The sequence below is a fragment of the Prorops nasuta genome, unplaced genomic scaffold (assembly GCF_024137725.1).
Source record: "Prorops nasuta isolate Cenicafe-Biocafe unplaced genomic scaffold, Cenicafe_Pnas_1.2 PNAS00045, whole genome shotgun sequence".
NCBI lineage: Eukaryota > Metazoa > Arthropoda > Insecta > Hymenoptera > Bethylidae > Prorops > Prorops nasuta.
In genome coordinates, this window is record NW_027116842.1 from 1204493 (window position 1) to 1231429 (window position 26937).

Sequence of the window (26937 nt, forward strand, 5' to 3'; positions counted from 1 at the left end):
AATTAATATATTTTAGAGTTATAGAGTTGAATGAGTTCCAGGACATGGGCATCAAAGAATGTTTATTTTCGTAAATACAAGAGATACATGCCAGTGTTGCCAACTTGTTGCATTAGATTTGTACTGGTAATAAAGGTAAATAGGAAAGTTCTGAAAAGGCATAGAGATACAATTTGAAACTATCTCCATGTGAAAAGGTATAAAAAAATATGAATACCTCAGTTACGCGGTTACAGCGAATCTTACATGTATTGTGCGATAAATCAATGTAAATAATAAGGGAAATATTATTTCGGTTTATTTAAATACACCAACATTATAACAAATTGTTAATTTAAATAATTATCAAGTGGTTAATGCATGCTTTGCAAATTATTAGTCAAACTAAATTTCAAGTCTTTTTCAACACAAATCATTTCACCATCTTTTAATTAACTTAAATCGAGTTTCAGTATTACTTATAAACCATATTAATTTAAAGAATCAAGAATCAAAAAGGATAAACTTATACGTAAAATAAAAAGCTAAATTTACGAGTAGTTATGTATAATATGATAAATAAGTAAATAAGTATCAGGAAACTGTAAGTTTTTAAAACTATCCATTATGTTAAATTTATTAATGATGATTTAGGAGATACATTAACATTATACTGAACAGTTCACTAAAATTATGCTGACTCTTTTCAGTCTACTTTTATTTTAAATGTGAGAATGAAATAACACATGCTATTTGATGTCAATGTCAAATGGTATTCAAATCAAGAGGCATGTCTCTACACGACCAATAATTTCAATTATTATTGTTTTTAAACAAATTTGCTTATATGCTTGTGGAGGAGAAATAAAAAATAGAATAAATAATGAACATGTTTAAATTCATGTTATAATTCATTTTTTTAGAATATATATTATAGAGAGCATTCCTCAAATCCTATATTTTATTCAATTGAATGAAATCAATAGTCATGATGAGATTATTATTGAAACCTTATTCATATAGTCATTCACAAGGAAAATATTAGATTATTGCTCGTTAGCTAATATCATTGTATAATCATTGTAGTTATAGTATAAGATTGGCTATACAGAGTAAATTATTTGCATGACAGTAAAACAAAATATATTTTAAAAAATATCTGTACTACTTTACATATTTCTCAAATACAATCATAATAAAAGTTTGTACATCTTGTTTAATTAATGAAAACCTATTAAGACTTCTTATTTTATATTTGTCAGTCTAATTTTTTTAGAAGATTAATTCTTATAAGATCTTTTAGGTAAATGTTTTATTTAAATAATTTAAAATGTTGTAATTCATTTTTATTAGAAAATTACGTAGATACAAAGTAAATCGAGTACAGTAAAAGCTAAGTAATTAAGTACTCTAACTAGCTTTTTAATCGTTTCTTTTTCACATCCGTTTGGTTTGGCTTATCTTTCGCTATACGCAACAAGATCGGTGGGCAAGCCTGCGTAGCAAAGGAAGATAAAACAAAGTGTAGTAGAAGCGGTCGATTAAAAAAGCGGTCAGGCTACTGAACTACCTATCCTTAACTGTACTGGACTGTACATTAACGTGAATCTTACGAATATATAGAATGTGATTTAGTAAGCGTGTTAAATAACTTATTTCAAAAATTAGTAACATGTGTGAAAAATGAGATTGGAAACGGCAAAATATAATTTTAACCATCCAATTCACCAGATTCCATGGCATCATGGTATGATTTATCCTTAGCTTGATCGGGATCTAATTTAATCATATCGTCAATTCGCAAAATTGTAATTGCTGCCTCAGTTGCGAATTTTAAAGATTTAATTTTAGACATTGCTGGTTCAAGAACACCAGCCTTCTTATTATCTCTTATGTTTCCTTCGATTAAATCAAGCCCAACCCTGAAATGAATTGTAAATTATTTCTTTATAATTGATAATAAATAATAGTTTAAATTAATATTACCATTTAAAATCGGCAAGATCTGCTTTTGTCTGACTGGAATTATGATACGCTCTTAATTTAGCAACTAAATCGGTTGCGTCCTGCGCAGCGTTTACCGCTAATGTTTTAGGAATCACTAATAAAGATCTTGCAAATTCTGCAATAGCTAATTGTTCTCTGGAACTCTAGTGGTAAAAATGTGATATTAATTACAAATCTATCTATGCTGTAGATAAAAATGAGATATTAATGTAAGTTAATGTACCAAAGATGTAGCAAAGTTCTCTAAATAAATGGATAGTGCAGCTTCAACACAGCCTCCACCAGCAACAACATTTTTACTTTCCAATACTCTCTTGACTACGCACAAAGCATCATGGACTGACCGCTCCATTTCATCGCAATAGTAATCATTTGGACCTCGCAAAATCATAGAGCTAGCTGTACGAGCTTTTGGACTGTTATAGAATAAATAGTTATTTACAATAACAAAAAAAGTAAATTGAAGATATATTTTGAAGATATTTACCCCTTAATGAGAAGCAGCTCATCATCACAAATTATTTCTTGAACAACTTCAGCTGCTTCTCCTAAAAAGCTAGCATCAAAACTTTCCTCACCTTCCATATTAGTAAGAGACGTAACGTACTGTGCACCAGTTGCCTTAGCAATTCGCTTCAGATCAATTTTTTTACACCTACGTACTGCCATGGTTTTAGCTTCCACAAAGTACTGAATATTGAATAATACAAATATTTTATAATGAAAAGAAGTACAAATTATCCAATAAAATTTTTTACCTTTAAACATAAATCATCAATGCCACCCGACAAAAGAACCACATTTGCACCAGCAGTTAAAATTTTTTGTATGCGCTCCTTTGTAATATCGGCTTCTCTTTGGCGAACAGCTTCCAGTTTTTCAGGATCTGTGATCAAAACTTCTACACCCAATTTCATTTTTGCTTTTTGTAAAGAAAAGTCTAAACATGCTATTTTAGCATTGATAATTTTTTTTGGCATTGCTTGTGAGGCTACAGTACAGTTTAATGCATAGCCTTGTACCAAAACAGATTCTCTAACACTCTTTCCATGAGCTTTAAGAACATTGACAGCTTTAACTGGATATAAATATCCACCCTTTCCATCAGATATTTTTACTGCATTTGCAGCATCAACCACCATATTACCAAAAAAGTTTGCATCTCTATTAATACATTAAGGAAATACATTTGCATTTATATAACAGTAGACTGTAAAAATAGATTTTAAATGTTATAAGATATAAAATTAGTTTCATTAATGAGGAATTATAGTTTGCTACGGTATGAAGTGCTACTTGATTAAGGTTAAATATCAAAAGTTTACATCATAGTGTAACAGACAGATAAAATCTAAAAAGGATACGCTCCTATGATTTTACTGGACATAGATGTTTTGGCTACATTTACTAAACAATCCTTCCCAAGTTCATCAACAGCAATGGTTAAGTGCTCTTGAATATATTTGCAAGCCTCCCTATAAAAATAATATATATACTGCTTATTCCTTAATGACCAATTTAATACTTATAAAATTATTCCTTTATTTACTTGCAAGCAAGTCTGTATCCACTAATGACTGATGTTGGATGGATTTTCTGTTTAACAAGCTCATCAGCATTTTTTAGTAACTCAGCAGCAACTATGACCTAGGTAATAATAGTATTGGTACAAAAATTATAACTGATTGTTCTCTTCTTATTTTTTAAAGAGTACAAAAATGTCTTACAACAGAAGTAGTTCCATCTCCTACTTCCTCATCCTGCAATTGTGCTAATTCAACTAAGACACGAGCTGCTGGATGCTCAACTTCCAACAAACGTAATATGGTTGCTCCATCATTAGTGACAGTAACATCCTGTGATTTGCAGAAACAATTCATTTAAAATATCTAAGTACTTAACAATAATTCTTTACACAAAGTACTTACTCCAATATCATCAACAAGCATTTTGTCCAGACCAACTGGACCCAAAGAACTTTTAACAATGTTAGCAATAGCGGATGCAGCCATAACTGGGAATAATATTATCAAACATAATTTTTAAGTTTCATAAATTAGTTAATAAGGACAAAATAAAAGAAACACGTGACAGCAAAAACTTGATTATTTCAATTTTTTTATGTATTAATTAAATAAAATACGAATTTGAAAAATATCCGCTAAAGTATTATAAATTACATTATATTTGAGTATTTAAATAAATTCTAATACGTTAGCGTTTATAACGAAGAAATGTTGTGGATATGAAAGAAAAAAGTAATTTTTGTACCATTTTGTGTGCGCACCGGGGCTCCAGATTGTCTTGTGCCACCAACAGCTAAAGGACTCGCTACAGTGGACATTTTAAATCCAGTTTATTATACACGTTCTTATAATAAAGAAAATTTACGTGTTAAAATTGCAAAAGTTAATATCCACACACTCCCAATATAAGTCACTCCAAACCGGAAGAACTTCAATGAACTCGATATCTATATAAGACTAAAAGATGACGACAAGCTATTCATGTAGAGATTGGGGGAGAGACGGAGAGTGGGAAATTGCTCATGCGCTATGCAGGCCGATCCGTAATTGGTTCCGCAATCCGCATGTTAGGCTGTGTTCGGAAACACCACTCGGGTGCACCTCTAGGCTAGGCCTCAGTCAACTTGGCTGGACATACATATATTGAATAATGAAAAAAAAATTCAGGAGTTGTTTGTTAAGCGTTTGTAGATGTTTGTTATATCAATAAAAGCGTTTGTTAGTTGCTAATTTTTGAGACAATGCAAAAATAAAAACCAGCGTTAAGTTGGTCGAACATTAATTACTTTTCTTTAGATAGGGTGTTATATCGATTCAGAATCGTTTGTAGTTTCTATGTACATATAAAAGAAAAAATGTTTGTTAGTTAATGGATTTGAACGAAAATGAAATTAAAAAATTCACAATTTATTTCGAGAGCAAGTATAGGTTATATATATTATTCTATTTTACGATTTTACAACTATATTGATAATAAACGTTTGTTAGGTGTTTGTAGATTCTTGTTACATCAATAGAAACATTTGTTATGATTGAACATTTTTTCAAAAATGCAGAAAATAAAAATCGCATCAGTGTGAAGTTGACTGGACATTAACTAAATTTGTCCTTAAATAATGTAATCTCATCAATTTAGGATCGTCTGTAGTTTCTAAAAACATAAGTTACGTTTGTTAAATGTTAATTATGATGAAAAATCAAATTACAAACATTTCCAATTTTGTCCATAATATTTGTAGTATGTACATATGTACATATGCATGGACAAAATTGGAAATGTTTGTAATTTGATTTTTCTTCACAATTAACATTTAACAAACGTAACTTATGTTTTTAGAAACTACAGACGATCCTAAATCGATGTGATTACATTATTTAAGGACAAATTTAGTTAATGTCCAGTCAACTTCACACTGATGCGATTTTTATTTTCTGCATTTTTGCAAAAATGTTCAATCATAACAAATGTTTCTATTGGTGTAACAAGAATCTACAAACACCTAACAAACGTTTATTATCAATATAGTTGTAAAATCGTAAAATAGAATAATATATATAACCTATACTTGCTCTCGAAATAAATTGTGAATTTTTTAATTTCATTTTCGTTCAAATCCATTAACTAACAAACATTTTTTCTTTTATACAGGGCGTTTTTCTAACGGCGGCATATAGGAGATTCGTGTTAGTTGACTATAGCGCTCAGGATGATGGTTTCTGAGAGTGCTGATTGGTCAATATCATGTAGTCCCAACATGAAATGATCCGTTACCAATAGATGAATAAGAAAAATGAGACCCATTCGCCATTTTGGAGTGGAGTGGAGAAGTGTTTACATGCTAGTTGTAGCAGAAAGAGGTGTGAAATGGAAAAATGTCAAATAGTGAGGTTACTAAAGTAAAAATGGAAAATAATGAATGGAAAGTTTGAATATTCTTACTTTCCTTTCATTATTTTCCATTTTTACTTTAGTAACTTCACTATTTGACATTCTTCCATTTCACACCTCTTTCTGCTACAACTAGCATGTAAACATACGGTGCGTTCGTTTTTGTGCTGGCAGTACTGGCAGTACTACGTCATCACAGTGTATTGCAATCAACGTTCGTTTTTTAATAAGCGTACTGCATTGCGTACTGCATACTGTATTTTCGAACGGTTGACAGCAGTTTAGTGCCAGTTACCGTGGGGTGGGAAATAGCAGCTTATCACATCGAGTATTTACGTGAGCTATCAGAAAGGAAGAAGGGGAGAGGTCTATAGTAATTCGGATTGATCATTAGAATAGATCTTTTTTTTTACTTTGCTTGAAAAAAAAACTGATAACATTTTTTGTATTCAGTGTGGTTAAAGTAATACTGAAAAAGTCTGAAAAATTTGGGAAATTAATAAGTTAACGGGATCCCTCACGCCTACTTTATCGACAGTTCAAGTCAATAAACAATTAGTTTAATAAAATTCAAATGCAAAGCGTATTGAACAATCGTGGGTTTGTAGGACAATGTGCCAGTCCTAACGAGTCAAACGAACTTAAAAACATTCAAATTAGTTGAAAAATAACCCTGTACCATTGTGCCACGTTCTTGAAGAGAGGTTACTTTTGGTTATTTCCACTTCAAGAACGCGGGACAGTGGTACAGCGTTATTCTTCATCCGATTTGAGTTTTTTTAAGCTCGATTGACTCGTTATAATTTGCACCTTGTCATAAAGAAGCCCGTTTTTGCAATTTGCTTCGCATTTTACTTTTATTAAACGAATTGTTTATTGACTTGTACTGTCGGTAAAGCACGCGTGAGGGATCCCGTTAACTGAATATCTTGAATACTGATATTCTGATCGATTGGAAAAGACTTTACATTTGTTTAATGAAAATAGTTTGAAATAAACTGTATTCCACACCATCTTGCGAATAAATTTGTAAGCACAGTTTTTTTAAAATGCATGGTATTCTTGCTTAGATGGTATATAAGTAATCCATGGTAACCCATATCATTTAGCTTTTGGACAATTATCATACGTATTTTATTTATAACTTCGTATATTAATTGGTTATTTGAAGAGGTGTCAGTAGTACTACACAGTGGGAAATTGAATCGTGTGTGGTTCGGCTAGTTTCACTCTGTAATTTAAAATGGTGATATACTACACTATAGTTAAAAGCACTGTATGTGTATACGTGATCGAACAAAATCAACTTAAGCGCCCTATGTCCATGCTCTATTTGCGTAAAATTATAGAATTTAATTAATCAAACTGTTCTAGTAAATTATGAGATGTATAAAAACCATATGAATATTTGTCCAATCAAAACCATTTTAGCTTAAGAGATTGTAAATTAAATAAGTTAACTTATACCAATTTTTCGCATTTTGATTTATAACTTTTTAAATAAAATTTTTAGATATTTTTTTGAGTAATATAAAAAATAAAAAACATATTTTTCAGTCAACAGAAGTCGAGATATAATTATTTACCCTTCTTTCATCCCACCGTCGTTCATATTAATGAAAAAAAGTAGTCAAAAGCAAATTTTACTTATATATCCCCCCTAAGCTCATACCCTAAGACTTCAAATTTTGCGAAATTTATTTTCTTAAGTAGACCGTCGTTAAACAAAAGATAAAGAAACTTAAACTTAAGTATTTTTATACATATATATTTGAGCATTTTAACCTTAATTTGACTGGAGTAGCCTACAACTAGAAATCAAAATGAGCGGCAACATACACATTGATAAGAAGGTCTGCGTTGATGGCAATTATTTGCGTGTATTGCCGTGTATGTAATGCCCTTTACTCGTGTTTTGGCTGGTGTCATCTGCTGTACTGCAGCTACACTACCTTTTCAGGCACAGTATTCGCAGTGGGAAGTGACATAAAAAGTTATAAAAACATTGAAGTTTTCAAATGTTGAATATCTGCGACTAAGCGGTTCTCATTGGCTGCAGTACCCGCAGTAGGAAATGACATCAAAATCATTACGTCATAAAAACTTTACAGTACCGTAAAAGCGCACTGCAATGTATAAACGAACGTTACCTGTTATACTGCCGATACTGGCAGTACAAAAACGAACACAGCCCTAGCGTATCGCTGCCCCTCCCTTCCCCGCTCACATCAGTCATCTTTGGTCAACTGGTCAACTCTTATCTTCGGGCGCCTTACGTGAAACACCCTGTATATATATATATATATATATATCAAACAAATCATCTCTGGAAGTCATATATTTAAATTTAAGAAGGATATTGTAATAATAATGTAGGGTATATGTATAATACTTTTATTAATTTCGTTTGTTAACAAATTAATGCTATTTTCGTGTACCTTTCTACGTCAAAATAAAAATATTTTGTTAAATTATAAAATTATCTAATCTAGATCTGTTTTACCCTATTCGAAGCTCTGCCGTGTTGTTTCGCATCAGTTTCGATAGATGGCGCGAGGGCATAATCATCTGGAAGCCAACGCTTGGATCGAAACGGCGCCTCCCGGCAAGGATTGCTTCGGGACACGGCATGAGCAATCTCAATCTCCCCCTAATCTCTGGTATATACTACGTAATATTGACCAATCAGCGCTCTTAGATTCGATCATTCCGAGTGCTATAGTCAACTAACACGAATCTCCTATGCTCTGCTGTTAGGAAAAGACCCGCAACAGGCCTAATGGATGAACGTCTTAAAATATATTGGATCGATATATGGAACACTTGCTATATCAGGATTTTGAAGCAGCATATCTAATTCTTCTTTCACGACAACTAATACTTGAGCGTTTTCCAACTAGTAAACACAAATAGGCACATGGCCACACATGCTAACACAGATTACAGGCTCTAGTTGGAACACAGCGAACACAGCGTGCAGCCGCCATTATTATGGGTGTATTGTAATGATTGTAATCAATTTATTTCACTATAGTATTTTTAAATATGTGAAACATTTTATCTTTTACATCCAAAATGCAGTTCACCAACATTTGAAGGTTACTTCTTTAGTTTTTAATGAATTCCTATATTTTTTAAACGATTCCATTGTTTTATATTCCAAATTTTCAAAAACTTGTATAAATATAGTAAGTTTGATGAAAAATAATAAATTAGTTTATTTTTATGCATTATGTCTTTAAAATTAGGTGAGTGGAAATCATCTATTGAACCATAATAAAACTAACGAAATGGAAAATCAGGCATTAGAAGAACCGGAAGATAATCCAACTATCTTTAATATAGAAAATTGCGCAGAGAAGAAACAAAGTAAGTATTACAAATATCACATTTCTTTATAGAACTACTTATTTTGTTTATAATTGTCTTCAACTACATTTTTACAAATAAATTTTATAAAGCAGGTGCTGTTTGGGATGATAATGCTGTATTAGCACTTCTTAGCATATATGAGGCTAATATGGATCTATTAGATCATCCTAAGAAGAAAGCCAAACTTTGGGATATAATAGCAACTGATTTGGAACAAAAATTTGGAATTGAGGTAACACGAATTAGATTGTGAAAGAAATTAACTTTATTTATTCTGATCACATTTAAACAGAAAATTGTTGATTTTAGATGACAAAAGACCAAGTCCGCTAGAAATGGAACTCTCTGCTGAAAAAGTACAAAGAATGTGTGGATAATAACTCTAAATCAGGAAGAAGTCTAATGACATTTAAATGGTTTAATCAATTAGATGACATTTTAAACTTGGGTAAAGATATCGTAACAAATCATATATTTTCATCAAAATTCACTAAGTCTATAAATTCTTCAACAATTCCGGGTCCTTCAGCTTTGTCTATTGCAAAAGGGAAACATTTAAACGCTTCTGTTTTATTAAAAGAAAATAGTAATATAAACTCTGAGAATATTGCTAGTAACTCAAGTACAACTATTTCTAAAAAAAATGAAAGAAAACAGAGAAACGATAAAACTACTTTAGAAAAGCAATTTTCTGAGTATATAGAAACTAAAATTCAACAAGATAAGATTTTGAAAGAGAAACAAACGCTTAATGTAGACCAAAAAAAAGAAATCTTAAAATTGAAAAGAAGGAGAGTAATATTAAAAGAGGAAGAAGTAAGGCAAAGAAGAGAATATTTTGCAGCAAAACTAAAACAAAAGGAAAATAGATATGCTGCTATCGTAGATGTTGAGAATAGAAAATACAAATTATTAAAAAAAATATTTAAAGTAGCTTCGTCCGACTCTGAATGATTATATTTGCGTTTTCTTAATAACAGTATTATAAAATGAAGTCAGAAAAATTACATATATATTTTTAAACATATAGAATTAGGTTATAAAAATAATTAAGTTAGAAAATTATGTATGAAATTTTATTTAATATTTTTATTACACGTTATTTATAAAGCTACTAGATATGTAAATGTACAGGAGTGTCAAATAATAAACTAAAAGATATAAAAATTTGCATTTTTTTATTTCATAATCAATTTCATAAATCATATAAATATAAAGTATTATAATTAAGAGCAACTGAGTGAGAGAAATAAAAATAGTTATAAAACTATATACCAAGAAATATTTCATTAAATAATTGCATTCTACGATCTTGTTCAGTTGATGAATGAACATTATGTATTTCGTTATAATTAACATCTGCAGTAGGTAGACAATCATCGATATATTCACTAAAATCATATGAATCGTTAGCTATAATACAATAATTATGCAATATGCAAGCTGCAGTTACAGTTTTTGTAATGAAACTTATATCACGATATTCAGTAAAAAATTGTATCCTGCGAAATCGGCCTTTCAATAACCCAAAAGCTCTCTCTATAATTATACGAGTTGATGAATGCATAAAGTTGAATTCATGTTGTTCTGGAGTTAAATGACCGTTATATATCTTTAAAAGGCGAAACGAGCCATGGTAACGAAGGATAAGCTGAATCTCCTAATATAAATGTTTCATTAGGAAATAAGATACTTTTATCCATACTTGAAGTATCATACAAGAGAGACCTTCTAAACACTCGTACGTCATGGAATGAACCAGGTTCACCACAATAAATGTTGGTAAAACGCATATTTGAATCTACTACAGCCTGTAAATTAATAGAAAAGTATTTTTTTCGGTTACAATAATGTTGCGCATTGGCCTTAGGTTTAGCAATTTTTATATGCGTAGAATCAATTGTTCCTATAACATTATTTATTCCTCGTTTTCTTTTAAAACCTGCAATTATATTAGAAAGATCATGATCTTGCGGCCAACTAATTACTTCATCTACTTTAGTTAACAACCAATTTATAACTCGTCGCAAGACTCGAAAAACTGAAGACACTGAAATATTAAATCTGTCAGATAATGTTCGCAGTGGTTCTGTATTAGCAATGAACCACAAAAACATTAGAAAACTAAGCTTTGCTGAAATAGGTTTGATACCAAAAGAATGTGATGGAATAAAACCAGATTTTTCTAGATTTTGAATGAGAATTGAAGCAGTATATTTTGATAATCGAAAATGTTGCTTAAATTCTACTTCAGATAATAAATTTACAGTGTCCAAATAATTTTCAATCCGACTTTTTTTTCGACCACTTAGTAAATATCGCATCAAAGGAATCAATAATAAGTCTTCTTCATATTCGAAATTCGACGATTCTTCACTTGTAGATGTAGAACTGGGTATAGAAGGATCGTCACTTGAACTAGAAGATGTTTCTTGATCATCAGGTGTTGCAATTAAATTATCAATAATTAATGAATCCATCTGTAGAGATAAAATTATAAAAATAATATTAATATTAAAATTCCTTTCAATTAACATCAATTAAAGTAATTTTTCTTTACGAATTATTATAACCAAAATAAATAATTACAATAAAATTGGGGTTAAAATCTAAAGTTTATTCCCTACTATATGCAATAATAATGCGGCTAAGATACCATTAATGACAATTTAAAATAACATATAGCAAGTTATTTATTACAATTAAAAATAAGGACAGCTTACCTTTTACCACAATCAATATCTTATTTTATTCCTCTTAAATTATTAAATGATAAACTAGGCGCCTTGCCAATATATGTATTCCGAACAGTCTGAGCATATTTCATAATCAAAAAAAATCAAAGGTTGGTACCAATTTCATCCCATTGAAAGACTGGACTCTGCTCTGAATAAAAGTTAACTAAAGTCGACCTAAGTCTTTATTGGAACAAGCTTACATTGACACAATGTTGCATTGTGTTCTCTGTGTCTCTTGTTGGAAAACGCTCCTTTGTCGCTGCTATCAATTATAAAAATAATTCCATGCCAATCTTTATAATAATGTTCCCAGAATGGTCTATGACGGCCATTGCCGAACATGTCGAAAGCTGTGAAGTTAATATTTTTTTCTGAAAAAATGAAATTATTAAATTACATTTAAATTTCACAAAATACAAATAAATGAAAACAACAATCGTAGTATTGATGGCCCAATCGATTTTTGTTAATTGTCGTGTGACTGTATACAATTGCGCTCTGCGTCTGCGCCGTATGCGTTAGTATTGTATCAGCGAAGCTTTTCTCGCGTCAATGTCCAGATCAGACCCAAATTAGACGGCGGCTTTGGAAAGTTGGAAATGGCCGTAATGGCGGGATATTGTATTCTTTAAATTAGTATTTATGTAAGTTGTAAGGTTAATTCTTTAAGCTTTTTTTCGAATTCATTTCTATTATGAGTGATAATGCATCTAGTGATTCATCAAGGGAAGCGGGTAAGTGCACAAATGATTCGAGGGAATAATTTATTTCCCTCGTTCTCGATCAGATGTAATGTTTTTTTTCTCGTAAACAGAAGAAAAACAGTTGTTAACTGATGTAAGGTTACTAAAGTCCTTATTCATTAAAGCAAAAGATGCTTTATATTCAAAAAATTGCTACATTGAGTTTGGAAAAGTTCTTACCTCCCTGTCCAAATCTACTTTTTCTCTTCCACAATCAAGAATTTTAAATAAAGCCACAGAAATCAAAATGGAGCTATTTCATTATACTGGCTTAAGCTGCAAAAAGTTTAAAGGTTCAAATTATGTTTTAGAATTTAATTGCAATAATGAAACCTTTGTAGTAGAGATAATAAAAACTAAAGAAATGTGGACGATTGGCAAATGGTTTATGCCACCATCAATTGACATGAAACAATTGATTTCTCAATATTCTCTTAATGAATTTACTAGTTTACTTACATTTCTAAAACATTTAAAATTTCATATTGAATGTTATAAGGAGCGTACTACTAACTTCAAAAAACTACAAGTAAGCACTTAATATTAACTTTGTGTTTGCGAAAGGATTATATCATTATTTTTGTTTCAGAACATTACTGAAAATTTATCCAATTTCGAGTGCAGCGCAAATAATGGTCTTACGCAAATTACATTGGAATTTTTTCAAGTTTATAGCGTGGAGGAGGATTTAAACATTGATATCAATGTACATCTAATATATAAACCTGAAGAGTTAATACCAAAAGAAATTCAAATAGAATCAGTGCTTCCTAAGAAATTAAGTGATACAACTGAAGAAAAACTAAAATCTATAATGAAGATATTACAAATGCAGAACTTGGCTGAAGCATTTCAGCAGATATTTCATGATCAGGAATTATTTGTTTGGCCTGTAGAGGAAAATGAAATTATTACAAACGTATTGAACAGCTCCAAAGAAGATTCTAATGTGAATCTACAAACTAGGTTAAAACATAAATTAACTAGAAGGAAAAAGCAGAAGCAAGGGAAAAGATTAAAACATTTAGAGAGAATTAGCAACTATGATGAAGAGCCATCAACATCATCTGGTACAAGATCTTTAAACAAAAACAGGCTTAAAGACATAAAAAAGAATGCTTACAGACAATCAAATAATAAGACAATTAACAATAGTTTAAGTAAGATTTCAGTTAGTCCTATATTAAACGTATCTCAATTAAAGCAAACAAAATTAAAATTTATTAACAATTCAAAATCTAGTACAAAATCTGTGAAATCGAAAAATATGAATAAGATTGTAACTAGTACACCATTACATTTGACAAGTAAACTTTGAAATAAATTGTAAACAATTATAAAGAATATGTGCAACATTTTTACACAAATAATTCCTCAACAATCATCAACAAGTGTCTAAAAATTTGTATCCAATGCTGGTGCGGTAAGATGATAAAGACAACGTTTAGTTAACTTAAGAAGGTGATTTATTTCTATAGCATCAACTTCCCTTCAAATTTTAAGACATTAAGCCCGACAGTCGGCACTATGTCTATGCATCGGTCATCCTCATGTTTGAAATTATTAATGACCGTCGACTTACCACTATTATTAAGTTCCACAACTAATACGTCTACTTCTTTTTTCCTAAGACCTACAGGGTTTTTCTCTAACTCCGGCATATAGGAGATTCGTATTAGTTGACTATAGCGCTCAGGATGATGGTATCTGAGAGCGCTGATTGGTCAATATCATGTAGTGCCAACATGAAATGGTACGTTACCAATAGATGAATACGAAAAATGAGACCCATTCGCCATTTGGGAGTGGAGAAGTGTTTACATGCTAGTTGTAGCACAAAGAGGTGTGAAATGGAAAAATGTCAAATAGTGAGGTTACTAAAGTAAAAATGGAAAGTTTGAATATTCTTACTTTCCTTTCATTATTTCCCATTTTTACTTTAGTAACCTCACTATTTGACATTTTTCCATTTCACACCTCTTTCTGCTACAACTAGCATGTAAACACTTCTCCACTCCAAAATGGCGGATGGGTCTCATTTTTCTTATTCAGCTATTGGTAACGGACCATTTCATATTGGCACTACATGATATTGACCAATCAGCGTTCTCAGAAGCCATCATCCTGAGCGCTATAGTCAACTAACACGAATCTCCTATATGCCGCCGTTGGAGAACCTCCCTGTATACGCGTAAATAACAAACACTATTAGTCAGTATAGGTAGATACTAGGACGTACTCATAACTACTATTGTGTACAACTTTAAACTTAAATATATCCATACAACTATAGGGAAGATGAATTAGGGCCAAAATCGTGTATATGGGTAAGACACTTTAACGAGTTTGCAATGTTTAGGTTCAAGCTAAAAATTTTATACATAGAGAGCATTCTTTCGTGTTTACATCTTACTAAATGTAATATACATAATATACAGTTTAGGTCTACTAAATACAGGATTTCTAATATGTTTGTAAATTTCTAAGGATCTCAGAAACCAAAGAGTCCAGGAGCATATACATTTTCTTAGGCGAGTTAGGCTGAAAAGAGACACCCCAGACCTCTCTAAAATGGCCCAGATATAAGTTTTTTAAATACTTTTTAGTTAAGCAATTGTAGCTTAATTAACAAGTTCCTCGCCTTCTAGAAATCCGATAAAGACGAGAGTGGTCTCGTTGGACTCATCTTGGTGCATATTTTCATCCTGCACCAAAAAATATGGTCATGCAATCTTATCGCATAATCGGGTGGGATACGCCGAGACAAGAAAAATAAGCCCTTGCAGAGCTCTCTACGATGGTCCGTTCGCGAGATATGAATTTTTTAAGTATTTGTTGGTTAAACAATTTGTAGCTTAACTAATGGATTTCTCAGCTTCTCGACGTCCGATCAAGACGAGATTTGTCTTGCTGAACTCATCTTTGCCTATATTTTTATTCTGAGGTAAAAAATATAGTCCGGCAATTTTATGGCAGAATCGGATAAAAAATGTCGAGACACACAAGCAAACGGAGTCCTTGCAGAGCTGCCTACAATGCCCCGTTCGCGAGATATAAATGATTGAAGTGTTTTGTAGTTAAACAATTTGTAGTACAAAGGGAATTCATAAATTATTTCAATATTATGCCAGTCGGCTTTAATGTAAATTTGTGTGAATAGATTGAAATTTCGTTAAAAAAATTGAACCTCTAGCAAATGCTATTTAAGGGGATGCATTGAGCGACTCAAACACTCATTCAAGTTTATCTTCCAAATTATTAGGAATATGAACTTTTTTGTAGAGATTAAATTTACTCTTTTGACTGTACTGAAACGCGCTACAAACTCGGTTTCTCAAAATTATAAAAAATAATTTTCATAAAAATTATGAATACTTGTAATTTTATTGGTCATAATAATATTGAAAATTAGGCCTTGTAGCGCGCTAAAGAAAAGTTTTATGACTCATTTGAGACCAAGAAGAAACAAATATACCTAAAAATGCGGAAAATTTTTTTGAAAAACTAAATTAACTATTGAAAGACAAGTTTTACACTGTTTTACTGACGGAGAAGTTTCACACTGCGGTAGACAAGGACAGGCCTATTAGCTCTCCACGCTTTAGAAGGGGTACCCATTCTCTCCCAACCATTCCCCGCTAAACAAACCAACTCTCCTACACACAGCAAGGTGGCTGGCTAACGCTGCCTGTCGGTGTGAATCCGTAGCCGAATGGAAGAACAAATAATTATTTGTAGATTTCAGGGTTAGGTTTTCGCATATCCGGCGTTGTACCGCTCTTCCATATCATTTCGGGAGGCTACAGTAAAATTTTCAAAATATTTTGTCATCTATAAGTCTCAAAAAACTAGAATTAGTTGACTAAAGCGTGACTCGTAGCAGCCGACGCTGATCACTAAGTTGTGTAGCATCAGCGTCGGCTGATACGAGTCACGCTTTCGTCAACTAATTCAAGTTTTTTGAGACTTGTAGATGACAAAATACTTTGAAAATTTTACTGTAGCCTCCTGAAATGATATGGAAGGGCGGTACAAGGTCGGTTTTGCGAAAACCTAACCCTGAAATCTACAAATAATTATTTGTTCTTCCATTCCGCTACGAATTCACACCGATAGGTAGCGTTAGCCAGCCGTCTTGCTGTGTGTTGGTGCTCGTAGGTGATGCGCTACACAACTTAGCGATCAGCGTCGGCTGCTACTAGTCACGCTTTCGTCAACTAATTCAAGTATTTTGAGACTTGTAGATGACAAAATATTTTGAAAATTTTACTGTAGCCTCCCGAAATGATATGGAAGAGCGGTACAACGCCGTATATGCGAAAACCTAACCCTGAAATCTACAAATAATTATTTATTCTTCCATTCCGCTACGGATTCACACCGACAGGCAGCGTTAGCCAGCCACCTTGTTGTGTGTAGGGGAGTTGGTTTGTTTAGCGGGAAATGGTGGGGAGAGAGTGGGTACCCCTTCTAAAGCAAAGAGAGCTAATAGGCTTGTCCTTGTCTAACGCACTGTGAAACTTCTCCGTCCGTAAAATAGTGTAAAACTTGTCTTTCAATAGCTAATTTAGTTTTTTTAAAAAATCTTCCACATTTTTAGGTATATTTGTTTCTTCTTGGTCTCAAATTAATCACAGAACTTTTTCTTAGCGCGCTAAAAGGCCTAATTTTCAATATTATTATGACCAACAAAATTACATGTAGTTAGTTTCGGTAAGGCACAAGTCAGCAGACGTTATACGTTAAGGGTTAATATACAAGGTGTATCACTGAAAAAACATCACAGGAAAAACTAAAATTCACTTATCTCTGTCACTACATTCAAGAAATATCACTTTTTGTTATAAGACCTTTTTGATTGCAAATACAAAGGAGCTTCAAAAATGTTCTACACAAAAAATTAATATCTCTTAGATGTACAGAAATAAATGAAATTTTATATTCCATCTCTGGTGCGTCTTTCGTGATACATCCTGTATATGTATATAGCTTAGTTAAATCATCTGGAAGTCATATATTTAAATTTAAGAAGGATATTGTAATAATAATGTACGGTATATGTATAATACTTTTATTAATTTTGTTTGTTAACAAATTAATGCTATTTTCGTGTATCTTTCTACGTCAAAATAAAAATATTTTCTTAAATTATAAAATTATCTAATGTAGATCTGTTTTACCATATTCGAAGCTCTGCCGTGTTGTTTCGCATCAGTTTCGATAGATGGCGCGAGGGCATAATCATCTGGAAGCTGCAGGAAAGCTAATGCTTGGATCGAAACGCCGCCTACCGGCAGTACCGGCAAGGATTGCTTCGGGACACGGCATGAGCAATCTCCCCCCTACTTGCTGAGTGTAGTTACTTCGCAGAGCTGCCAACTCAAATTGACCTTTTTCAAGTTTCTTTTTTTTGTTGGCAATGCTGGTTTCCACTTTACAACGGCCCTATACTGATTACCAATCACCACCAATCACCAGTATTAGGCCAATGGGATCAGTCCTCCCGAACTGAACTCGAAGAAAAAAGAGATTTTCCAATCTGTGTGTGTGGTGTTTGTACAATAGGTTACCCCTATGCTCTTAAAATGACACACATTTATACTTTATGTATATTATTTATTTAAAACTAATAATTTCGCTTAGCTAATTTGACTATTAAAGATTTAGTCTCACTGCCGAAATAGCTTTGTATTATTTACTGATCGGTGTGAGCAGGTTAAGATAAGTAAATTAAGTTGACTTGCATCCCGTGCCTAATGTTTACCATTGAATCGTGTTTTAGGCAATGTGAAGGTAATCATATTGTAATTACTTATTTAATGTATTCAACATTGGAAGTGTAAATGTACCTATCAAACTATAATCAAACACAAGTTTCACATAACCTCTTTCTGTATGATTGCTTGTTTTGACATCTCAATATAATCACACTTTAAGCATATCGTATCATCTCGAGCTCTGTTTCCATGCCCTATCTACATAACCTTCTATTTTGGTAAATTGTAAATGATTTTATGATTTATACTTTTAATTTTACTTTCATAAGGTTTTTAATTTTTGTTTATTCTAAATCAAACATTTGTTCAGAATGAGATAATATTTACATTAGTCTTGTTATTTGATTCAGAAATAGCTAGCTTTCTTTATAAATTAATAGTATTACTTTTCCCAGAGTAGATGTTGTGACTACTGTGTTTATGCTTTATGATGACTTCAAAATTTAATGGATTATTCAACACTTTTTTCTCAAATATAATTAAGCATTTCCCATTTCTCTCATATTTCTTTTTTGTGAGATTCTGTATTTTTTAAGTAATACTATTTACATAATATGTATGATATTATTAGATTATTTCTTTAATGATGTAGTTATTGGTAATTTTAAGATAGAAATTGTTATATATGATAAGATAATTATATATATTATATGGCTTATACTTATTTTTCTTTTATAGTTTTTATTACATCTATAAAAAAGTTTTCTTTTCTATAAAAATAGCATATTTTATTACTTACTGTAATAAAGCTTTTATATAGAAGATAAATGTTAACTTTTTCCATAAAATATTGCTACTGTTAAAGTTATTTATTTTCATGCTGTGATATTATTTAATAATTAATATTTCTATAGATATTATTAACTAATATTCTTATTATTATTTTAGGAAATAAGTTATTATTATACCAGATGTGAAATTAATTTGACATGATACCAGCACTGACCAAGTACAATGATTGGTACAGCCTGTACTTTAGATGATGCATGTCAGCAGGCTCAGGTATATAATATAAAATATCATCATTTATTCTTTATTTATTTAAGACAATTAAATGTAATAAAAATTGTCTATATAGGGTATGATTAATCAAGTTTCAAAATATTGGAGAAATGTTCAAAGCCAGAGCTCTTTAGGTTTAACTATAGATAAGCCATTGTCTTCTCAGAAAAAAGAGCATATTGCTAAGCCCAGCATTCAATCAAAGCTCACCCGGCTTTATTTTGAAGAACTTTCGAAGGTTCCAGATGCAACGCCTGATTCAGTTTTGGTAAATATATTTGTTAATATGATGCTTTATTTATTAATTATGAGCATATAATAATATTAATTTATTGAACAGAAATGTTTGAATTGAAAATTTAATTAACAGTAATTTTTTCTTTTAATAATTTTTCTTTATATTACAGAACAACCTTGAAAATGAATGTGATCTTTTGGGCCGCTTAGTGCAAAGAGAGAGTTTACATACCCTGATTGTCAATCTTTATGCTGGTAATAAAGGATACTCATTAGGTGTAAGAAATAGGTAAATGAAACAGATAGAATTATTTTGTTTCTAGCACATAAAACAGATATTTATAGAATTTATTTAAAATAAAAATAAAGAGAACTGCTAATATTGGATATTAATGTTTCTTTTACAGTGATAAGGGTAATCAATATGATAAAAATTCGGTGTTGTCGGAAACTCAACTGATGGGTTACGAACAGGGTGAATTGCTTTCCTGTATAGACAATGGCCAATTACCTGCCATGCTGGCAGAACAATTAGAAACCAATAACTCTCACTTATTTTATGATGGCTGTATCATAGCTGAAGTTAGAGATTATAGAAAAGCATTCTCACATAATAAAGCTGATATCCATCACGTACTTCTCAAGCCTACAACACAGGTTATATTGAATTTGACAGTATTCATAAAGACTACTTCTTGTTTTTTAAACATTTGTAAATTTTATTTTTAGAGTATATTATCAGATATATCAATGCTTACATCTGATGGAGATTGGAGTCATGAAGAAAGATTATTGTTGGAATCACATTTAGTGGCAGCTATTCAAGGACCTCTTTGCTTGGAGCCAGATCCAATGCCTAGCTTATCTACGACACGTCTTCAACAGTCAAAACCTTTACTTTCAGACCAACAACTTACACGCCAAGCCAAAAAGTTTTCACAAGTAGAATAATTTGCTTACTATAAATATTAAAATTTTATTATGTGAAAGTAATATATTGTGTTCAAAATGTAATATAATATTTACCTTATAGGTTACGGTAAATCGGAAAAGAAAATTAGAACAGTTAGCACAACCGGAGGGATTAACTATGCAAGATTTAATGCAGAAATTGCGTGCAAAACGAGGAGTAGTGTCAAACACTGCCTGCCCACCGCCTTCTTTTACAAATCCTCCTTTACTTCCGCCAAATACACCAATCGATGTTTTACGGTTCGTTATATATTTTGTTTATACTTTAAAAATGATTCATTAAAACTGAAAAAATAATTTTAGACTTGCAAAAGCATACGAGCGGCCACGTGAAACGAAAGACTGTCTGCCGCAACTTATAGAAGAGTATATATTAGAGACTGAGAGAAGCCAAGGACGAGTTTATCACATAAAGCTTTCAATTTTGCAAAGACCTTCCAATTCTGAGTACCTGGGTGAACTTTATGTAGATAGAGATCATCGAGAGGGTGAGAAAAATGGTTCTGCTTGCAGGTAATTAGATTTAAAATTTTAAATGTTTAATAATTTACTGTTACATAGAATGAGTATTTTATTTATTTTTTGTTTTAGGTTTACTTTAGGAACTAGAGCCCAAGCAAACCATTATATTCAACAGTTTACAGAAATTTTCACAGAGGAGGGAAGGAAAAATGTTAGAATAAAACATGTAGTACCTGGCCAAGCTCCTCGTGTGACATGTACCCCAGGCATGCAAAGAGCACACCAAGTAATCTTTTGAAAACATTTATATATATATTAAGGTGGTAATTAAAAATTTTTATTTTTTATTTTGACCAAAGTACTTTCTAAACCTACTCTAAATAAATAAAAAAATTTATATATCCCTGTGAAACTTGGATGCTGAGAAAAAAAATTTAATGTATGCCACAAACTGCTTACTTTTTCCCATTTAAATAATACAGTAATTTGTTGGATTGTAGAAATTCATTTTAGATTTTCCGTAATTATTACCTTAAACTTTTTTAAACCATATTAAACTGTCAAGTATAGGTGCCAATATTTTCAGCAATTATAAGCGAATTTTCTTTTAAATACACAAAGATTGGCACATCATTAAAATCGATCCTTAAACCAGTTTTCGTTGATTTGATTCATGTGTCGATCTATGTAAATGTGAATGAAAATTTGTTAAAAATTGCTACAAAGACAAGTATCTATACTTGATATTTTTATATGATTTAAAAACTTTTAAGGTAACTATTACTGAATATCTAAAATTAATTTCTATATTCCATCAAACTCATGTTATTTAAATGGGAAGAAGTAAGCAGCTCGGGAGGCACTTTACAATTTCTTCTCAGCACCCATGTTTCAAGAATATTTTGTTTTTATCCATCTAGAGTATATTTGGAGAAGAGAAGAGCCCTGGAAAAAATAAAATAATATCCTTCTTAATGATCACCCTAATATATATATACCTAAGTTATATAGTTTTATGTATTAGATAATATAAAAACTATTTCAGGCCCAACAAGCACAGGCTGCACAATTAGTAGCCCAACAAATGCAACAAGCTCAATCTCAACACGTAGCTCAACAGGTAAATGCTTATGAGAATTTTTTCTATCATATAAATGTACAATGTTTTAATGAAAATAGGGAGGTAAATACTATTGTAGCTCTCTAACCCTTTTTTAATCTCATTGTAGATATTATCAAGAGCACAAGGACAATTAAACACATTAACTGGGCAAGTGGCATCGATAAAAGCTATGGCAGATGGACCAACTTCAGCGCAAACAAACTTAATATGTGTGGAATCGTCAAGCGTATCTCAAATAGCTGTAGCTCAAAGCGATACAACTTCTCTACATATAGGACAATCTTTAACAAATGGAGCAACGAGCACATCAACTTCTGTACATATTGATACTTCTGAAATGTCTGTAAATGATACTAATGCATGTAACGGTTCTGGAATACTTGTTTTCCAACAAAAATCCACTAATGCTAATAACAACGCTTCCACCAATGTTCCTGTTTTGGTAAGATATTTATGAAAGTAATGTACTTTCAATGCTGTACATTAATGTTTTTGATTTCCTTATTAATGTATATTTATATTGCTTTTTTAGTATTTAATCTATGACACTTACTGCCATATAAGCTTTAAATTTTAAGCATGTAACTAATTATCAAAACCTCATGTACAAAATGTTTCAGTTAACGTGTTATACAGAAATAGTTCTTAAACTGCTATCACTATCAAACAATTTTTCAGATAAAACTTGTTTGAGTTCAAGAAGAACGTAAGTTAGTAGGTTGATTTGACCTTCACATTTCATTTGAAGGATATATAAATGTCACCTTCAGTTTTTTTAAAGAAGTGCCCCAGTGTTAATTGCATTTTCTTATAGCTGACTTCGACAGCTTTCAAAAACCCTCTTTCTACTTTTTTTTTTCATTCAATCATTTACAAGATATTTTGATTTGAAATAGCATGTAGTTGTAGTTTTGGTTAAAGTAGTGTACTTGATAGTTATGCGACACACGTATAATCGCTCATCTACTTATAAGTTCAAACTGAAATACCTCGTAAATGGCTGGATGAAATGAAATTAGAGTTTGTGAATGTTCTCGAGGTTAATTACAAGAATATTTTATAAAAATAAGATGTTCCATTCAGGAAAGCCAAACAGGTTTTACCTTAAATATTTTTTGTGAGTGATCACAGTTTAAGAGCCATTTCTCTCTAAAAAAGTTAATTGAAACACTCTGTACAATAATTAAAAGGAAAAACTTCCCTATTTTTTAATTACAATTATATATTAATTGATATTGAATTTCATAGCAAGCACAGCTACAGGCCGGGGCCCAAAGCTGCATTGGAGAATCTACGAATCCACATCAAAATGAAGTATCATTTAAAAAACATTCAACAAATCCAGCGATAAATGCAATCGTTACTTCCCTCATGAACTCCGCTCAGCAGTTTCAACAACAAGTAGCAGGTATAACAACTAGCTTCTAATAGACTATTATATATTATGCATTAATCGTATACATTTATTTATAAAGCTAATGCTGGAGCTGCCGCAATGAACAATAATGTACAAGCTGCACCAAAATCTAATAATTCAGCTATATTGAGTTTACTAAATAGCAGTCCGGCAAACTTAACACAGCATAAAGCTCAATCAAAAAGGATCTCACTGAATGCTTCCATCCCTCCAAGAATAATTAGCCACGGCAGTGTAATATCTGTACCTAATACAACAGGCCAGGTTTATTAAATTGCATTGTAAATTTAATGGAATCTCTCATGCCATCATTACAGAAGAAAGCTTGTGTCAACGATAAAGTATTATTTAATAGTCAATTTCAATTTCATTATACCCTTTCAGTGGTTTCACAAACTATTCTATCTAGTAAAGTAGCCAGATTTTCGAAAAGCAAAAAGTTTTATTGATAGAAATATCACATGAAAAATTACTTTCTCTTTTTGAAATTTGACTATTTTACTAGAAAGAACAGTTGACAACGTACTAAAATAGGAAAACAGGTTTGAAATCGGTCATCAAATAACATCGCAACGTTGATGCGTGTTTTTGGGTTTCTCTCTGTAAAGTAGCTAGAAGGGATCCCGTTAAAATATATTACTCTAAGCTTTCAAAAGTAGTGTTAAATTGTTTCTTTTTTTTTTTTTTTTTTTTTAGGTAAGGTTTAGTTTTAGCTCAGCGATAACTGGACAACTAGCAAGTAAACAGCAGCCAGTAAAAGCAACAGCTGTTAGATTGGCTCGTGTACAAGACCCTTCTTCTACTCTTGGCCTATCAATGCCAGGACTTTCAGCTTTACTTGCCGGTACAACATAATAAATATATTTAATGGCTAGACTAATCGTAAATTCGGAGACCTGCGTTGGTGCATACTGAGTGTATCTCTATCTTTTTATTATTAATATAAAAGCAGAGGATAGAGATACTCTCAGTGCTCACTAGTACAGGTACTCGAATTCGCGATAAATTTGTATTTGGTTTCAATTTTCTATATATGTTATATTAAACATTAATTAAATTTATTTTTAATCTCATATTGATTATGCATACTATTATCAATATTTTAATTTAATTTATTAATAGAATATTTTAAACATTTATTTTTTAAGGATCACCCTCTGCTGATAATCCAATGCCTGGCATTAATACTGCATCATCACTACTGGAAAGATTGACTGCCTCATCCAGTCAAAGTAGTCAACCAGCAAGTCCGTTGACTAGTCCACCTCCTACAAACGTGAACCTTCAAGGCGTCAACCTTACTAGTTTGCCAAATTCGATTAATGGTCTCCAGAATGTCCAGGTTGAACTGCAGTAACTTAGTTTTTCACTTTCTAGCAACTATAGAAAAATTACTATTATTTCATTGTATAACAGGTGTCATTCCCTGGCCTATCGCAGCCGATCACAATGTCGTTAAATGTGTCGGCAGCTACTGGATCAGTTACGCCAACAGGGGTTATTGTATCTTTGCCAATTTCATCTGCAACCAATACCTGTACCACAGTATCAAGTGTCAGTTAACGAATCGTTTACTAAAATATTCAATTAATGAATGCTAACATTTAATACATTGACTGTATTTCATGTCTATTAGTTGATGTGTTATGATAAAATTGAAAATTTTAATTATCAAAGAAAGTCATATAAGTTTCAAGTACTTTTAAATAATGGTATTAAATATGATTAATTTTTAGATGGTGGCTGCGACTGTTGTAACTACTACACTCACTGGAAGTACACCGACAGTAGTAATTGCTAATCCTGCCAGTACTCATTTATCATTGCCAATCGGTTAGAATCTATCAATAACTTTTCTTAACGGGATCCCTCACGCCTACTTTATCGACAGTTCAAGTCAATAAACAATTAGTTTATTAAAATTCAAATGCGAAGCAAATTGAACAATCGGGCGTTTGTTGGACCATGTGCCAGTCCTAACGAGTCAAACGAACTTAAAAACACTCAAATTAGTTGAAAAATAACGCTGTACCATTGTGCCGCATTCTTGAAGAGAGGTTACTTTTAATTATTTCCACTTCAAGAACGCGGGACAGTGGTACAGCGTTAAGGTCCGTTCACACATAACCGGTCCGTCACCGTACCGTATCCGTACCGTGATCGGATAAAAAAATTATTCAATACATTTCTTAAGGCCGATACCGTCCGTCCTGTCACTGATCGGATACGGACGGATACGGAGTTTGCATGCTTCCTTAACGGGATCCCTCACGCGTGCTTTACCGACAGTACAAGTCAACAAACAATTAGTTTAATAAAATTCAAATGCGAAGCAAATTAAACAATAGTGCGTTTGTAGGACAATGTGCCAGTTCTAACGAGTCTAACGAACTTAAAAACACTCAAATTAGTTGAAAAATAACGCTGTACCATTGTGCCGCGTTCTTGAAGAGAGGTTACTTTTGGTTATTTCCACTTCAAGAACGCGGGACAGTGGTACAGCGTTATTCTTCATCCGATTTGAGTTTCTTTAAGTTTGATTGACTCGTTAGAATTGGCACCTTGTCATAAAGAAGCCCGTTTTTGCAATTTGGTTCGCATTTGACTTTTATTAAACGAAATGTTTATTGACTTGTACTGTCGGTAAAGCACGCGTGAGGGATCCCGTTAAGAAATGTATTGAATAATTTTTTTATCCGATCACGGTACGGATACGGTACGGTGACGGACCGGTTATGTGTGAACGGACCTTTATTCTTCATCCGATTTGAGTTTTTTTAAGCACGATTGACTCGTTAGAATTGGCATCTTGTTATAAAGAAGCCCGTTTTTGCAATTTGCTTCGCTTTTGACTTTTATTAAACGAATTGTTTATTGACTTGTACTGTCGGTAAAGCACGCATGAGGGATCCCGTTAATATATTATCTTTAATATTAACGGGATCCCTCACGCATCCTTTACCGACTGTACAAGTCAATAAACAATTCGTTTAATAAAAGTCAAATGCGAAGCAAATTGAACAATCGTGCATTTGTAGGACAATGTGCCAGTCCTAACGAGTCAAATGAACTTGAAAACACTCAAATTAGTTGAAAAATAACGCTGTACCATTGTGCCGCGTTCTTGAAGAGAAGTTACTTTTGGTTATTTCCACTTCAAGAACGCGGGACAGTGGTACAGCGTTATTCTTCA

At 32.0% G+C, this 26937-nt stretch overlaps 5 protein-coding genes across 8 annotated transcripts in view; 3 read left to right on the top strand and 2 right to left on the bottom strand.

The window, feature by feature from the left end:
* Positions 1 to 1105: 1105 nt before the first annotated feature.
* CCT1 (chaperonin containing TCP1 subunit 1) lies at positions 1106 to 4498 on the bottom strand. The gene is made up of 10 exons (XM_066744522.1): positions 4258 to 4498; positions 3915 to 4000; positions 3714 to 3842; positions 3536 to 3633; positions 3351 to 3461; positions 2745 to 3150; positions 2474 to 2676; positions 2210 to 2402; positions 1966 to 2129; positions 1106 to 1901 (listed from the first exon to the last, which is right to left on the bottom strand). The coding sequence occupies exons 1-10, from the start codon at positions 4328 to 4330 to the stop codon at positions 1691 to 1693; spliced, it is 1674 nt and encodes a 557-aa protein (XP_066600619.1). The 5' UTR covers positions 4331 to 4498; the 3' UTR covers positions 1106 to 1690.
* Positions 4499 to 8871: 4373 nt separating this feature from the next.
* On the top strand, positions 8872 to 10210 carry LOC136784050 (uncharacterized). 2 transcript variants are annotated; one of them, XM_066744516.1, is made up of 4 exons: positions 8872 to 8999; positions 9150 to 9270; positions 9363 to 9505; positions 9583 to 10210. In XM_066744516.1, the coding sequence occupies exons 1-4, from the start codon at positions 8907 to 8909 to the stop codon at positions 9604 to 9606; spliced, it is 381 nt and encodes a 126-aa protein (XP_066600613.1). In that variant the 5' UTR covers positions 8872 to 8906; the 3' UTR covers positions 9607 to 10210. The 2 variants fall into 2 exon arrangements, with proteins under 2 accessions (XP_066600613.1, XP_066600614.1); XM_066744517.1 differs by having other exon boundaries at positions 9366 to 9505.
* Positions 10211 to 10877: 667 nt separating this feature from the next.
* Positions 10878 to 12229, bottom strand: LOC136784035 (uncharacterized). Its single transcript, XM_066744489.1, has 2 exons — positions 12212 to 12229; positions 10878 to 11753 (listed from the first exon to the last, which is right to left on the bottom strand). Exons 1-2 carry the CDS (start codon positions 12227 to 12229, stop codon positions 10878 to 10880), a joined length of 894 nt encoding a protein of 297 aa, XP_066600586.1.
* Positions 12155 to 14098, top strand: LOC136784048 (uncharacterized). 2 transcript variants are annotated; one of them, XM_066744515.1, is made up of 3 exons: positions 12155 to 12745; positions 13066 to 13283; positions 13344 to 14098. In XM_066744515.1, exons 1-3 carry the CDS (start codon positions 12706 to 12708, stop codon positions 14070 to 14072), a joined length of 987 nt encoding a protein of 328 aa, XP_066600612.1. In that variant the 5' UTR covers positions 12155 to 12705; the 3' UTR covers positions 14073 to 14098. The 2 variants fall into 2 exon arrangements, with proteins under 2 accessions (XP_066600612.1, XP_066600611.1); XM_066744514.1 differs by having other exon boundaries at positions 12158 to 12745; positions 12826 to 13283.
* A 4020-nt stretch (positions 14099 to 18118) lies between these two features.
* Positions 18119 to 26937, top strand: part of LOC136784054 (uncharacterized) — a 38085-nt gene continuing 29266 nt past the window's right edge. Inside the window, exons 1-17 of one of the 2 annotated variants that reach the window (XM_066744525.1) lie at positions 18119 to 18547; positions 19420 to 19533; positions 19610 to 19801; positions 19941 to 20059; positions 20178 to 20427; positions 20500 to 20712; positions 20804 to 20982; positions 21046 to 21255; positions 21334 to 21490; positions 22250 to 22324; positions 22434 to 22643; positions 23576 to 23735; positions 23803 to 24008; positions 24441 to 24588; positions 24893 to 25086; positions 25161 to 25298; positions 25481 to 25577. In XM_066744525.1, the coding sequence (XP_066600622.1) occupies positions 19486 to 19533; positions 19610 to 19801; positions 19941 to 20059; positions 20178 to 20427; positions 20500 to 20712; positions 20804 to 20982; positions 21046 to 21255; positions 21334 to 21490; positions 22250 to 22324; positions 22434 to 22643; positions 23576 to 23735; positions 23803 to 24008; positions 24441 to 24588; positions 24893 to 25086; positions 25161 to 25298; positions 25481 to 25577 (2596 nt within the window). In that variant the 5' untranslated portion in view covers positions 18119 to 18547; positions 19420 to 19485. Of the gene's footprint in view, positions 18548 to 19419; positions 19534 to 19609; positions 19802 to 19940; positions 20060 to 20177; positions 20428 to 20499; positions 20713 to 20803; positions 20983 to 21045; positions 21256 to 21333; positions 21491 to 22249; positions 22325 to 22433; positions 22770 to 23575; positions 23736 to 23802; positions 24009 to 24440; positions 24589 to 24892; positions 25087 to 25160; positions 25299 to 25480; positions 25578 to 26937 lie in introns of both variants that reach the window. The other variant, XM_066744524.1, reaches the window with a different exon arrangement.